The following is a 14,969-nucleotide window of genomic DNA, read 5'->3' as shown; positions in this document are numbered from 1 at the left end:
AATGATAAAGTACGACTTTAATTTTGAAAGGGTACGTTGGTTTAGGGCATATTTGCAAGATGGTTTGAGTCCTTACAAAGAACTGTATGATAGAAAAATGCACGAGGCTCAGTAGTCAAGCATACCGTCGTTTTTCAAGCCTTCCACATCAGCCACAGCAGACGACGAACCTCGACCTTCGACATCGAGGCAAGCAGTCGTAGGAGAAGGTGACCTGCCTGCCCTAATGGAAACAGGCGACAATGAGATGACACCCCGGTGTCCCACCATCCCAACCCCCAGGCCACGGACAGATACCGATTCGCGGAGAATGTGGTGGTAGCCGGGAGGCACACAGCACATCTTTAAGAAAAAAGCCGAAATAAACATGCTAATTAATCATGTGCCAGGCGGCACCTAATTAATTAGCTTGTTTATTTCGGCTTTTTTCTTAAAGATGTGCTGGATGCGTCCCGGCTACCGCTGTACCCCTGCATGCTTCACGGATTGGTATCGGTTCGCTGCTCAGAGGGTGGGGGCCGCTGCACCACCCAAACTCCGACGACTCAGCCTAACACACCATCATCAGTGTGCTCTGCGCTGTCTTCCCAATTCCCGTAAGTGATACTACACTGTACATACAGTATTTCTACTTTATATTGGCTGTGTATTCTTACGTGTTATTTGGTATGATTTGGCAGCTTCATAGCTTAAAGGTTACTGGAGAGCGCTTGCACCGTGTTTTTGCCGAGAGCACTTGCGTGAGATTTTCGCTACGGAGAACAGTTCAGGCAATGATTGTGGAAAAGTATTTCTACTTTATATAGGCTGTGTATTTATCATATCATTCCTGCTTTTACTGTATGTTACTGTTATTTTAGGTTTTATCTGTTATTTGGCATGATTTGGTAGGTTATTTTTGGGTCTGTGAATGCTCACAAAATTTTTCCATATAAATAAATGGTAATTGCTTCTTCGCTTTACGACATTCCGGCTTATGAACCAGTTCATAGGAATGCTCTACCTTCAGATGGTGGGGGAAACCTGTATTTAAATAATACATATTTAGTCACAGTTTTATCATGTTATCACTTGGCTTATGTAAGTCTTTTTGGGAAGAATTGCTCTTAAGCTAATACAATTTAACTCTGTGTGACTGATTCCCCCACCAGGAGTATTGACATGGAAGTCTGCACAGTAGTTAAATTTCAAAGGTCAAGGCCTTTGCGGTTTATCATGTTGTTAAGTAAATCTCCTGGGTCAGGTGGAGATTTAATGATAATTTTGCATATCGACCATTGCACTTTATTGAAATTTAAATGCTCTTCAAGATCAATTCATGGCTAGTGTTGTGGCCATCAACAACCTAAAACAAAAACTACTTGAGATTTGGAATTTCTATTGGGTTTATTTAGAATCAATAATGGATGGAATTCTTGAAAAATAATCTAAAGAGACACTTAAATCACAATTAAATTCTTAGTCAATGTTCATTAAACACTCCTGTTCTTCTAGGAATTGTAATCCCAACACTGCATTAAAAGATCTTTTTATTAATTCAAAGTTCAAAAGTAGAAATCTATCTAATAGTATCTGTAACTGGATCATTGAAAGATCAACCAGAGTGCATAAGACAACAAACTGTGTAAATGCAAATATAAATAAATAGCAATAAATAACGAGAACATGAGAATGCAATAAAGATTACTTAAAGTGAGATCATTGGTTATGGGAACATCTCAATGGATATGCAAGTGAGTGTACTTATACCCTTTTATTCAAGAGCCTGATGGTTGAGGGGTAGTAACTGTTCTGAGACTGTTGTACCTTCTACCTGATGGCAGCAGATTTTTCATATGGTCATTTAGAAATTCTGTTTGGTTATTTTGAGCTCTTGCTGAATATGTTACTAAAATAAAACAGCAAACTGTTGAAATCCAAATCATAAAAAATTGCTGATGTTATACAGCAATTTACTTCAAGTCAGAGAGCCATATGCTTCACAATAGGTTAATAATTTTATTGTAGTATGCTTTACCATTACTTCAATGATAATTGGCTTTTATTATTCAGGCACGTGTCTCCTTTCTCCAAGGAGAGAGAAAAGGTCAGGAGAATCTTAAGAAGGATTTAGTCCGGAGAATTAAGATGCTTGAATATGCCTTGAAACAAGAAAGGTGAGTTGCAATTTTTCTGTCTCCACCCTTCCTGTTTGAAATTACCTGAAATGACACATAATTGCTTGGCTTCCTCTTTCATATAGCCAAACCATTTTACTGTTTAATCCCTCTGGCGCTGTAGTCTTCCATCCTTTCACGGACTTAACTTTTTGTTCTTTGCTTCCTTTCCCCATTACTTTGCAACTTTCAACTTGTTTACACCTGACTTTTCCTAGTTCTGATCAAAATTAAAATGACCTGAAATTGCTCTGTATTTTCTCCCCACAAGTGTTGTCTGGCCTTTTAAACATTTCCTGTTTTTTTAAAATCTGGCTTTTAATAACATTTGCTCCAAAAGCTAAGCTCCTTTTATGGAAAATGTTTAAAAATAACTCAAATAGAACTTGGAAAAACTAGAAACTATTGAGTTCCATATAATAAAAATGATCAAAGTAGTTTGTCTTTATATCAAGCACGAATATATTTTGTTACAGCAGAAAGAGAAGTGAGCTTGTAGTGACTAACCAAACAATTCTTCTGTGGGAATAGGTGTTTTCTACTTAGTACTTAATTTTAATACTTCACTTCGGCTAACTCATCTTAGAAAGAATTGGGAGTGACACACGCAAAATGCTAGAGGAACTCAGTAGGTCAGGCAACATCTATAGAAAGGAACACTACTGCTGTGCAAAAAAACCCAAGGAATTTCATGACATATGTGAGTGTTGATAAACCTGATTCTGATATGGGTCTCTATTGTGATCTGAGAGTAGGAAGAGGGCAGAGAGAGGGGAGTCATGGTTGGGGAAAGGGGAAGAAAGAGGGGAGGGAGCAGGAAGCTCCAGAGAGACATTCTACAACGATTAATAAACCAATTCTTTGTAAATCAAATAACCTTGCCTGGTGCCTTAGTCTGGGTGTGTCTGCATCTGAGCCACTCTTCTCCCCCCACCCCCGTCCCTGGCACTCCTTCTCTGCCTCCCATGTTTTAAATCCCTTAACTTGGATGTTTTATAAATGTCTCACCTATTTAATATTAGAACATTTTTGTTTCAATTTTTCTTTTCTAGGACGAAGTATCACAAGCTGAAATACGGAACTGAACCAGTCCAAGGTGACACAAAGACAGATGCACCCGAATCAGGTACTCGAGAAAGTATGCATCTTTTATTATGAACCAATTAATACAGTTAGAGATGCTTTTATATGCATTTGTAGGTGAAGTGATCTGTAAGCTTTTTTTCTGGGCCTAAAATAAGGAAAACTGTTCCAAGGCACTGAATTGTTAATGCCGCACACTCTCTCCATTCTCTGGCAGTGTCATTGCCATGTCCTCTAGAACTATATAGAGTGCATTTTGGCCCTTTTGAAATTGTTAATACATTAGAATCTGGACTTAATTTGAGATTGGCCTTATGGGTCCTGTGGGATATCAAAAGTTAACGTCCTATGACTTGGGTTTGGATCACAGCTTCTGTGCCTTGCCCTCTGTTGGGTACTTATGTTATATGGCACAGAAACAGGTCCACAGCAACCAAGTGCACGCCAGTCATCAAGCACCAATTTACACTAATTCCAGTTCGTATTCTTCCCTCTTGTTCCAATCAACTCCGCCTCACCTCGCTAGATCTGACCATTCATCCACACTGAAAAGTTCAAAGTACATTTATTAACAATGCAACTTTGAGATTCGTCTCCTTACAGACAGCCACTAAGCAAGAAACCCAAAAGAACTCATTTAAAGAAAATGACTGTCAACACCCAGTGTGTAGCGAGAGGGGGGGAAAAAAAACAAATCGTGCAAGCAGTAAAAGTAAGCAAATAGCATTTAGCAGGAAAGTGAGTCCTCGGACACAAGACCCAGAGCAGGCTTCAAGCCTCAGCCTCAATGCAGCAAAGAATGGAGTAAAACGTCACAGAGAAGCGAGCAGAACTGGCCAGACCTTCGCCTCTGGTCCTGACACCCTGTCTTTTTGATCCACTATACAGTCCTAGCCCACATGTCTTTAGGACAGGGATTCCCAGCCTACTTTATGCCATGGACCAATACCGTTGAGCAATGGGTCAGTGAACTCCAGGTTGGGGGCCCCTGCTTTAAGGTCAACGAAATCCTAAAGATGATGGAAGATGTGAATACGCTCTACATAGACAGCATTGGAAGTCAGATTTGAACCTGGAGCTGTGAGGCTGCAGATTGATATCTCTGAGCCTGTACTCGCTGGGGTTTTGAAGAATGAGGGCGGATCTTATTGAAACCTATTGATTATTGAAAGGCCTAAATAGAGTGGATGTGGTGAGGATGTTTCTTGCAATGGGGGAGTCTAGGACCAGAGTACACAACCTTGGAATACAAGGACATCCCTTCAGAACAGAGATGAGGAGGAATTTCTTTAGCCAGAGGGTAGTGAATCTGGAATTCACTGCCACAGATGGCTGTAGAGGCCAAGTCATTGGGTATATTTAATACAGACAGTGATAAATTCTTGATTAGTATGAGCATGATGAGATATGGGGAGAAGACAGGAGAATGGCATTGAGAGGGGTAAGAAATCAGCCATGATGGAATGGCAGAGCAGGCTCAATGGCCAAATGGCCTAATTCTGCTCCTATGTCTTTTATGGTCTGAGGTCAGTGACCACTTTGAGGTTTCTCCTCTGTATGCCACTCTACTCCCACCTCTGGTGCCTCTGTCCTGTTGATGTCACAGGATTATTTAGGGGTTCCGATGTCACATTCTATAAAGGGTACAATTCTATGATCATGACTATACCAGGTTGTAAATCTGACCTAGTTTTCTAATTTGGGCACTAGTCATCAGATGTTTGTGACGGAAACCTTAGTATCAGTAGATTGGTTGAGTTGGGCATGAGTTTGCCATGCTTGAATTTGACACCTAGTTTGGTACCATATTTGTCCCTTTTTTTGTTTTACAGTAGGGGAAGTGTTTTAACTAAATGGCTTGTTAAGCAGCTTCTGGGGCAAACTGGGAAAGGACAACAGATTTCCTATGCTGAAGGACATTAATGACCCAGTTGTGCTTTTAGAATATTCTTGCCAGTTACATTGTCATCATTATTAAGACTAGATTTTTGTAAAAAAAATAACATTCTACTGAATTTAAATTACATGGGTACCAGTCATCATTGTAATTTTGTGCCTATCTGTGAGGCTGGCATGGGCAGTCTGGCCATCTGAGGAGTTGTGACAGACTGGAAATAAACAACAAACAGCCTCTGTTTCAGAGATTACTGCAGAGGAAAAAAATCATTGATGACACAGATATTGGACTATTGGACTGTCATCTAAGGCTGCATCTATAAGGAGCTCCTGGGACTGTGGTGCCTGGTGACTTCCAACCTTCCTGTCAGACATGATTCCGGCCACTGGAAGATTTTTTCAATGAACTTCCATAACGCTCTGCTAACAACTAGGTCAAGCAACTTGCATGTTTCTGATGAAATCCACTGGATATTTTGGTGAACATTTAATAACTTTGAAACCCGTGAACACTCTCTCTCTTTTTGCACTACCTATCTTTTATGTATATAATTTATTTATTTTCTTACTAGCTTAGCTTATTGCCTATTATGCTGTTGGCACTTAGGGCAGCAGTGAAGGTCCTCCATCTCTGATGGCTTTCAAGACTTCCTTCATCATGTCAGTAGGTTTTCTCTCGATTTTCACTACTGTCAGTCATGCATGTCCCATGTGGAGATTCAGGAACACCATTGTAGTCAGATGTAGAAGATTCTTCATTGCTGTTTTCATAATAGTTTTGTTTTACCAGTGAGGGTGGTTAGCCCTGAGCTGAACCCCCGAACATGAAGGATGGATGGACTGCTCTTAGTCTGTTCTCTACCGTTTGACCTTTTAGCATGGGTAACCCCACCAAGAGCCAAAGCATAAAGCCCTGACTCCAGCCAACATTATTCTCCTGGTCGTTGATGCCCGTAAGCCTCCAAACCTAACGACAGGATTGTGATCCTCTTGGAAGATATTTCTTATTGTAACATATAAAATACTATTGTAACTTTATTTTATATATGTATTGCTCTGTACTGCTGCCACAATAACATATTTCAGTGATAATAAACCTGATTCTGATGGCAATAAGCATTATTTACATCCTCTTGCCTCTTCCAATTCGGAAGAGGTCAAAATTATTTGACAGTAAGTCTTCCATTAGCTGTCATTGATGTATTCAAATTTACTAAATTAATACATTAAATAGCAATTAGATCTCTCTGAAACATTTTAGTATCTCCAACAGGCAAACCTAGAATTATACAATTAGCAGTTTCAAATTGAAAGCTATTAAGTCCATATTGTTAACGCAAATAAGCCTTTGGCTTACCAGTCCAGTAAACACTGTGCCACCAGTGTGCCATATGTTTGCATTTGAATCCATGGACCCGCTGACTACAGATTGTTGGCAGAACACTTACCTGTGGAGATCCTTGTGGTTATCTGCCGTTCCATTGGCACATGTAGGCTGCTGATCTCTTCTTTCCCCAGTACCTTGAGTTAGACTGCTTATGTCAGTTAGAGCCCAGTGTGGATGGGTAATAACATCTCTTTGCTGACTGTTAATACCTTGAGGAAGCATCCTCAAGGATGCCCGCTTAGCCCATTGCTCAGTCATCTCTACGCTCATTATAGCCTGGCTAAGGGGAGCTCAAATGCCATCCATAAATTTCCTGATTGCACCACTTGTTGGTAAATGCTCATATGGTGAGGAGAAGGCTTATAAGAGTTTAGATAGTTTAGCTGGTTGATTGATGTTGCAACACACTCCCACCCAAGTCCAGAAAGACCACGGAGCTGATTGTGGATTTCAGGGGAAGTCGGGAGGACACACGCCAGTTCTCATTATGGGATCAGCAGTGGAAGGGTGAGCAGCTTCAAGTTGCTGGGTGTCAGCATCTTGGTTGCAATCACAAAGAATTGATTGGTCACCAGTGGCTCATAAATTTTGGTGGAGAATATTATGATTGATTGCACTGGTATGGAGCCTCCAGTGTGCAGAACTGCAAGAGGCTGCAGAGGGTTATAGACTCAGCCAGCTCCACAGCCCATCAAGAGCACAACCAAAGATCAAAGTAAAATTTATTATCAGAGTACATACAGGTCACCACATACAACCCTGAGATTCTTTTTTCTGCGGGCATACTTTTAGCAAATGTATAGAACAGTAACTGTAAACAGGATCAATGAACAACAAACTCTGCAAATGCAAATATAAGTAAATAGCAATAAATAGTGAGAACATGAAATAATAAGATAGAGTGTCCATCGGTTGTAGAAACACCAGAAGTAGAATGAGTGTAGTTATCACAAGAGAAAATCTGCAGATACTGGAAATCAGAGCAACACACACAAAACACTGAAGGAACTCAGCAGGCCAGGCAGCATCTATGGAAAAGAGTACAGTTGACGTTTCGGCCTGAAACGTCAACTGTACTCTTTTCCGTAGATGCCTGTCCTGCTGAGTACCTCCAGCATTTTGGGACTGTAGCTATCCCCTTTTATTCAAGTGCCCGATGGTTGTGGGGTCGTAACTGTTCTTGAACTTGGTGGTGTGAGTCCTGAGGCACTTGTACCTTCTACCTGATGATGGCAGTGAGAAAAAACCATGGCCTAGTTGGTGAAGATCTTTGATGATGGATGCTGCTTTTCTATGGCAATGTTCCATGTAGATGTGCTCAGTGGTTGGGAGGACTTCACCTGTGGGCTGAATCTACAACTATCAAGGATGTGAAATAAAGGACAACCTCTCCATTATGCGTTCAAGAGGCAGTGTCTCAGGAAGATGGCATCCATCATTCAGGATCCTCACCTTCTGAGGCCTGCCTCCTTGTTAATTGCATCAAGGAGGAGATACAGGAGCTTGAGAACCCACACACAATGATTTAGGAACAGCCTCTTCCCCTCCGTCATCAGATTTCTGAATGTTCTGGGAACACTTAAGATTTGCACTGTTTAGTTTTGTAATTTGTATATATTTTTTGTCTTTTATACTGTAAAGCAACAAGTTTCACATCATACAAATGAAAAAGTATAATTTTTTTATGTTATTTACTTAATTGGGTTCTCTTTGTCTAGTCTAGTTTTAGGACTTGCATGAAGATCCGATCACATTTTGGGTCATATTTATTCAGAAATAGAGAAAATTCTGAAGGGTTTACAGACTTTGTAGTACCACTGTTTGTCAGTGATAAATTTGATTCAGATTCATTGGGTGATAAGGAGGAATTTCCTAAGTCAGAGAGTGGTGAATCTGTGGAATTTGTTGACACAGGCAGCTGTGGAGGCCAAGTCCTTATGTAGGTTGATAGATCCTTGATTGTTCAGGGCATGAGGGGATACGGGGAGAAGGCAGAAGATTGGGGCTGAAAGGGAAAATGAATCAGCCATGACGGTTTTATGGTCTTATATTGTTTAACTCCAGTCAGACTGGAAACTGGGAATCCTTCTGTAGTGTGTATCAGAGCTTAGTGCTATGTCTGTACCCATAGAAAGAACAGTTAATTTGGACCTCTACTGGTTAAATTTTCTGGAAAGCAGAATTACTTTCAAATTAAATTGTGATTTGTTGCTAAGTGAAATGTTACGTAATAAATATTTGTGTTAATAGCATCCATTAAACACTTTGGAATTCTAAATTGCACAATTCTAGGCTTGCCTTTAAGATCTTCTGTGGATTTCAGTGGTTCCATTTAATATCAGAAAACGTATACAGTTTACAACTTGAAATTCTTACTCTTCACAAACATCCACAAAATGGAAGAAAACCCCAAAGAATGAATGACAGAAAAACGTAGGTCATCAAAGCCCCCTTCCCATGCACAAGCAGCAGCAAAGCATCAATTCTGCCCCCTCCCCTCCCTCCACTTACTCCAGCAGAAAGCATCAACCCCCACCACCCACCATGCAGGCAATAGCAAAGTCCCCAATTTGCAGAGAGGCATTCAAATCCTATTTAATGCTCTAATTCAGGGGTTCCCAACCTGAGGTCCACGGACCCCTAGGTTGGTGGTAAGGTTCCATGGCATGTAAAATGGTTGGGAATTTCTGCTTTAATTGGACTTCTATGAAGATATGAATGTGGAGTTGGCCATTAAGTCTCTGAAGCCATCAGCAAGATGGTGTCTGATCTATTTTTTAACCGGCTGTGCTTTCCCATCTACCCCTAGTAACCTTTCAACTCACCAGCTTATTTGTGTATCAAATCTGTGTCTGTCATGTAAGTATGTAAAAGTTCTGGCATCATCGTCCCTTGGCAAAATTCATTCTAAATACGCAGCTTCTATGTTGGAAAAATTTCACCTCACCTCAGCTTTGATAAATGATCCTTATTATTAAACTGCAATTTCCTGGTTCTCAATTATCCCACAAGAGGAAATCTCATGTCACGCACAAAAATGGTGAAGGAATTCAGCAGGTTGAGCAACGTCTATGGAGAGGAATAAAGAGATGAAGTTTCAGGCTGAGACCCTTCCTCAGGTCTCCAGAGATGCTGCCTGACCTGCCGAGTTCCTCCAGCATCTTGTATATGTTACTGCAGATTTCTAGCATCTGCAGATTCTTTTGTTTATAATTTCCTGTCACGACTTCTCAGGAGCTTACATCCTTCAATCATGTACTCTCCTTGAACTGTTGCTGCATTTGTATGCTGCGTTATATAGAGTAAGGAGACCAATATTCTACCAGGGATTCCCAACTTTTTTACCCCTACTGTTCACAGAGGGGTCCGTGGACCATCAGTTGGGAACTCCTGCCAGATGTAGTTGCAATACTGTCCTGTATAACTGAATCCTAATTTCCCTACTTTTGCTTGATAACTCCCTTAGCGATTAACAAAAAACATTCTGCTGGCTTTCCTAATTACTTTTTCTGCAATAAAAGTTTGGGGATACAGACCCTCCTCAGGTTACAATGCCTGATTCATGGACATCTTCCACATACATATAAGTATTTGGGAGCTTGGCCAGATGGATGGGGAGGGGCTTGCCAGTTGGGAAAATGTTTTTTCCATGTACTGCCTTCTCCCTCCTCCCTCTAAGCTACAACGATTGGAGGCTGAGTCAAGTTGAGCAGAGCTGAGAACACTGAACGGACTCACTCACTCACTGAAGCCCGCTGGCATTCACATTTCCCATGCTTACTCATTACAGCTATTACCCATTACAGCTATTCCTGCGATCATTTCCTGTACGGTGTTAATTTCCAACTTGCAATCAGCTTGGTTTATGAATGAAGTCAAAAATAGGACCCTGTTGTAACCTGGAGACTCCCTGTATATGCTATTGTGAAAAATGTAATCAAACTGTTATGATTTTGGACTGTGCCAGTTATCTTAAAGAAATGAGAAGTCAGAAACAATGTCCAAGATTGATAACTGCTCAATAAATTTCACCACAATCACGTTAAGGTTCAACCAGGAACCTGTTTTTTATTTATATATTGAGATACAGTGCAGAATAGGCCCTTTTTTTCCTATCTTGGTGTGACTATTACAAAAAACCCAGATGACCTTTTGCAAGTGAATTGGCGAAACGAAGTTGAGCAGGTTAAACACAATATTGACTTTTGGAAAACCCTTCCAATTTCTTTGGTGGGGAGGGTTAATGCAGTCAAGATAATTGTACTGCCATAATTTCTTCATCTTTTCCAGTCAGTTCCATGTTTTATTCCTCTGTCATATTTTAAGCAATTGGATTCAATTATTATACCCTTCATTTGGAATTATAAAACCATTAGAATTACTAAAAAGCACTTGTCAAAGCCTAAGGAAACAGGTGGTTTTGCCCTACTGAACGTTAAAATGTATTACTGAGCTGCCCACCTATCCATTCTTGCATGGTGGAAAAAAGGCCCACCCTCTACCTCAGATTCGTGCCCAGCATGGTTACTCATAGAGCGAGTGCTTTGTAAGAAGACTTCCTTACCAGCTCTCTTTAATAGCCCCACTGCAGTTAATGTCTCATTTTAGTAACAGCTTCGTGGTTGGCAACACTATAAGAATTTGGAAGTAGATTCAACTACACATTAAGGCCCCAAAAACTTATATTAACACTCCGATTTGTGACAATCATTTCTTTTTGCCTGGCCTGAATGATACTGTTTTTTCTACCTGGAAACAGAGAGGCATCTGTAGTGTAGGTGACCTATATATTGAAGGAAACTTTGCCTCATTTACACAGTTACAAGCAGTTTACAATATCCCTGCATCTAGTTTTTTTAAGATATTTACAAATTCGAGATTATGTTAGGAAATATATACCTAACTTCGAAGTTTTAGACAAACATGAGTCCCTAGAGGCAATAAATAAATTTGATCCTGTTACTCGTAGTGCGGTGTCCTGTTTTTATCAGATCCTACATTGTGGAGCTCGGGTGAATACTGCAGGTCTTGGGTGGATGAATTGGGTACAGAACTGACAGAGGAGGCCTGGGACGAGTGTTTAAAGAGTATACATGATTGTTCGGTCAACGTCAGACACAGACTTATACAGTTTAAAACAATACATAGACTTCATTATTCCAAAGAAAAGTTGCACAACTGCTACCCTGATGTTTCACCAGTTTGTAATCTGTGAACAGTAACTTGTCACATTCAGTCTGGTCATGTTGTAAGCTTTATGCATACTGGAAAAGTATTTTTCACTGTTTCTCTGAGGCTTTTGGGAAGCGGTGGGAACCAGACCCGCTCATAGCCATCCTTGAAGCAACAAGCTTTCTATCTTCAGCCAATAAGTATGAGAAAAAAGGCTGTATTGTTTGGCATGGTGATTGCTAAGAAGTTAATCCTGCAAATGTGGAAAATGGACTCTGTGCCTACGTACAATCCGTGGCTGAGAGAACTGGCAAATACTTTACATTTGGAAAAACTGAGACTATGTAATGAGGACAGAGGGAACATTTTTGAAAGGATATGGGGCCCTGTATTGGACTTTCTTACGGGGTGAGGACTGAGGTTTTTTGGTGTGGTGCACCTCTGCTGTGTATGTTTACTTCTGCCTTTATATTTTTCTCCCTTTTGCTGTTCAATATTTAATTAAATTTTGTTAAGGTCATGGTTTTTGTAATTGTGCTTTTTTTTTGTTTTTTTTCTTTGTAATATATAAAAAATATTTAAAAAAAATAAACTGTTCTTAGTAATGTTCTTAGTAATTTTCTATGTTTCTATGTAATGAGCAGATTGTCCTGATTGTTGTAATGCCAGTCCTTTGGTATTACCTGAGAAAATTGACTTGGGCTCTCATCTCGCCTCCCGTTTCAGGCCAGGACCACAGACCTGATTAACATTCTCAATCAAAAGAATTGATTGTTTATTTCTCTTCATAGATGCTGCTTGACCTACTCAATGATTCAGGAACACCTTTTTCCCTTCTGCCATCTGATTTCTAAATGGTCATTGAACCCATGAACACCACCTCACTACTTTTTTATTTCTATTTTTTTGCTACTTATTTAATTTGACTATTTAATATATGTCCGTACTGTAACTTACAATTTTTAATTATTATGTATTGCATTGTGCTGCTGCCTCAAAGACAACAAATTTCACGACATGGGCTGGTGACATTAAACCTGAATCTGATTCCTGCAGCATTTTGTGTGTGTGTTCATCTGTATTTCCAGAATCTCTTGTGTTTAAAAGTCCCACCTATCTGTCTTTAAATCTTAGCAGCATTGCCAAATACCCAACTTTAATATCTTGAGGAATATCTTGGGTAATATGTTGATCACGTTTTGATCAGTGGTAATGTGGCAGCGCTGAGATCTAGGATGGTCATGGATGCAATCCCAGAATTGTCCCTTTATTATTTGAATCTATCTAGGTAAAAATGACACAGAACAGGGTACTATCCTACCATATTGTCAACCTCAAGAAAGCAAACTTGCATGAATAGGCAGCAAATTTGACAAAATATTGGTGAACTGCTTCAAGTCCTGAATGTAACTGGTCACTTTTATGCATTGATTTTCAGAGCTACTTTTGGACTTGAAACAGAAAATTATGTTACTTCGACAACTTTTTATTTTTTTCTTGCAAGCATCATTCTGCTTAATTTGTGTTTTGTTTTTCCAGTGACCATTGAAATGAAGTTATTAATAAATAAAGCAATTTTCTCCCTGCTCAAAAACGTTCCATGTAGCAATAGGTATAACTGCCCCACTATGTGGTACAAAAGTAAATCAGCAAACTTTTTATTTCTGGAACTATTTTTGGGATGTTTGGTTGCACAACATTAATCAACTTTTTTTTTGTGTATGTGTTTCAGTTATAAATAATGGCCTTGATGTATCAGCATTAGAACAGAACAGTCCATCATCATGGAATGAAGGACGCCAGCTACTGAGACAGTAAGCACTTGCTATCCTCTATTTCTAACAGAAAATTCTTTTGAAAGAGTTATGCTGCATAAAGATATCCAGGTGGGTTCTGAGAGTCGAGTACATAAAGACCAGTAAACTTAATGGTTGTGGGTTTTCCTAACACTTGCTGTATTCTTCTTCTTAGCCCATCACCCCTACTGGGGCATAGGTCGCCAATGACAGCTCGGTCCTCTGTCCTGCGCCAGTCTTTCAAGTTGTCCCCAGGTTCTTTGTTTATCCTTCCTCTCCCAGAGATAAGATCTTTGGAGCTTCTGTTAGTGTTTTTATAGCTCTAGGTTTTTACGGGATGGGGTTTCTAGCCCGCATGCCTACAAGCCCCCCACCTCCCGGCGCAAAAGGGCTTGGGACTGTCCATGGTGGAGTTACTTGTTGTATTACCTTACATTAATTCTATAGCAGAGGGAGCACAGGCCATCTCACTAGTGTATAAATGCTAATTTGGAACAACAGGACTTGTTTGAATCAGGAGTTTGATGTTTATGCAAATTAATGGGAACCAGAATTTAAATTTTCTGTGACAATGCAGCTTTCCGTGCTATGCACTAAAGTAAACCCCAGAGTCATCAATTCATGGAAAGTAGCTTTTATGCAGTTTGTCTGCTAATCTCTTTATGAAAGATAAATCACCTTTGCACCTGCAGTGGTATCTATTTCTGTTGCAATGTATGCCCAAGGTAAGCAGAAAAAAATCTTAAAGTGTGCTTGTGCTATTCTGACACGTTGGACAAATACATTCTTGCCTGTACATTAATGTTTTAGCAATCAAACTACAACCAATTAACAACCACTTTGTGCCAGACATGTTTAACCTAGTGGTTGACGTTCTTTGAAAACGTTCAACCTTGTAGGCTTTATGTATTAACATCTCATAAAAACAGCCAGTATATATCAGCCTTCGTGATTCCCTGGATGTCATGCTGGAGTAATTCTGTCATCTTCTTCTCCAACCATTAATTCTCTCCAATTTCCATTTCCTTCCCATACATTCAAAGTAAATTTATTATCAAAATATGTATATGTTGCCATATACTACCTCAAGATTAATTTTATTTAGTGAGATACAGTGCAGAATAACCCCTTCTGGCCCTTCAAGCCACACCGCCCAGCAATTCCCCAATTTAACCCCAGCCTAATCACGGGACAATTTACAATAACCAGATAACTTGCCAACCAATACGTCTTTGGTATGTGAGAGGAAACCAGAGCACACAGAGGAAACCCCCGCAGTCACGGGGGAAATGTACAAACTCCTTACGGGCAGAACGGGAATTGAACCCGGGTCACTGTAAAACAATACACTACCATGCCCCCCCCCCGCACTTTCTTGCAAACTTTTAAAATACAATAGGATCTTTGAAAAGCCATACATAGAGACATTGTGAGCACAGTAGCGTAGCGCTTAGTGCCAGCTGTAAGAAGTGTATTCAA

At 40.0% G+C, this 14,969-nt stretch overlaps 1 protein-coding gene across 2 annotated transcripts in view; it reads left to right on the top strand.

The window, feature by feature from the left end:
- LOC140203776 (striatin-3-like) overlaps positions 1 to 14,969 on the top strand; it is an 84,594-nt gene that overhangs the window by 12,521 nt on the left and 57,104 nt on the right. Inside the window, exons 2-4 of one of the 2 annotated variants that reach the window (XM_072269843.1) lie at positions 2,053 to 2,156; positions 3,209 to 3,282; positions 13,427 to 13,508. In XM_072269843.1, coding sequence (XP_072125944.1) covers positions 2,053 to 2,156; positions 3,209 to 3,282; positions 13,427 to 13,508 — 260 coding nt within the window. Of the gene's footprint in view, positions 1 to 2,052; positions 2,157 to 3,208; positions 3,295 to 13,426; positions 13,509 to 14,969 lie in introns of both variants that reach the window. The other variant, XM_072269842.1, reaches the window with a different exon arrangement.

Source organism: Mobula birostris, chromosome 10 (genome assembly GCF_030028105.1).
Source record: "Mobula birostris isolate sMobBir1 chromosome 10, sMobBir1.hap1, whole genome shotgun sequence".
NCBI classification, from domain to species: domain Eukaryota; kingdom Metazoa; phylum Chordata; class Chondrichthyes; order Myliobatiformes; family Myliobatidae; genus Mobula; species Mobula birostris.
Note: the sequence above shows the minus strand (reverse complement) of the source record. Positions and strands in the feature narration are given on the sequence as shown.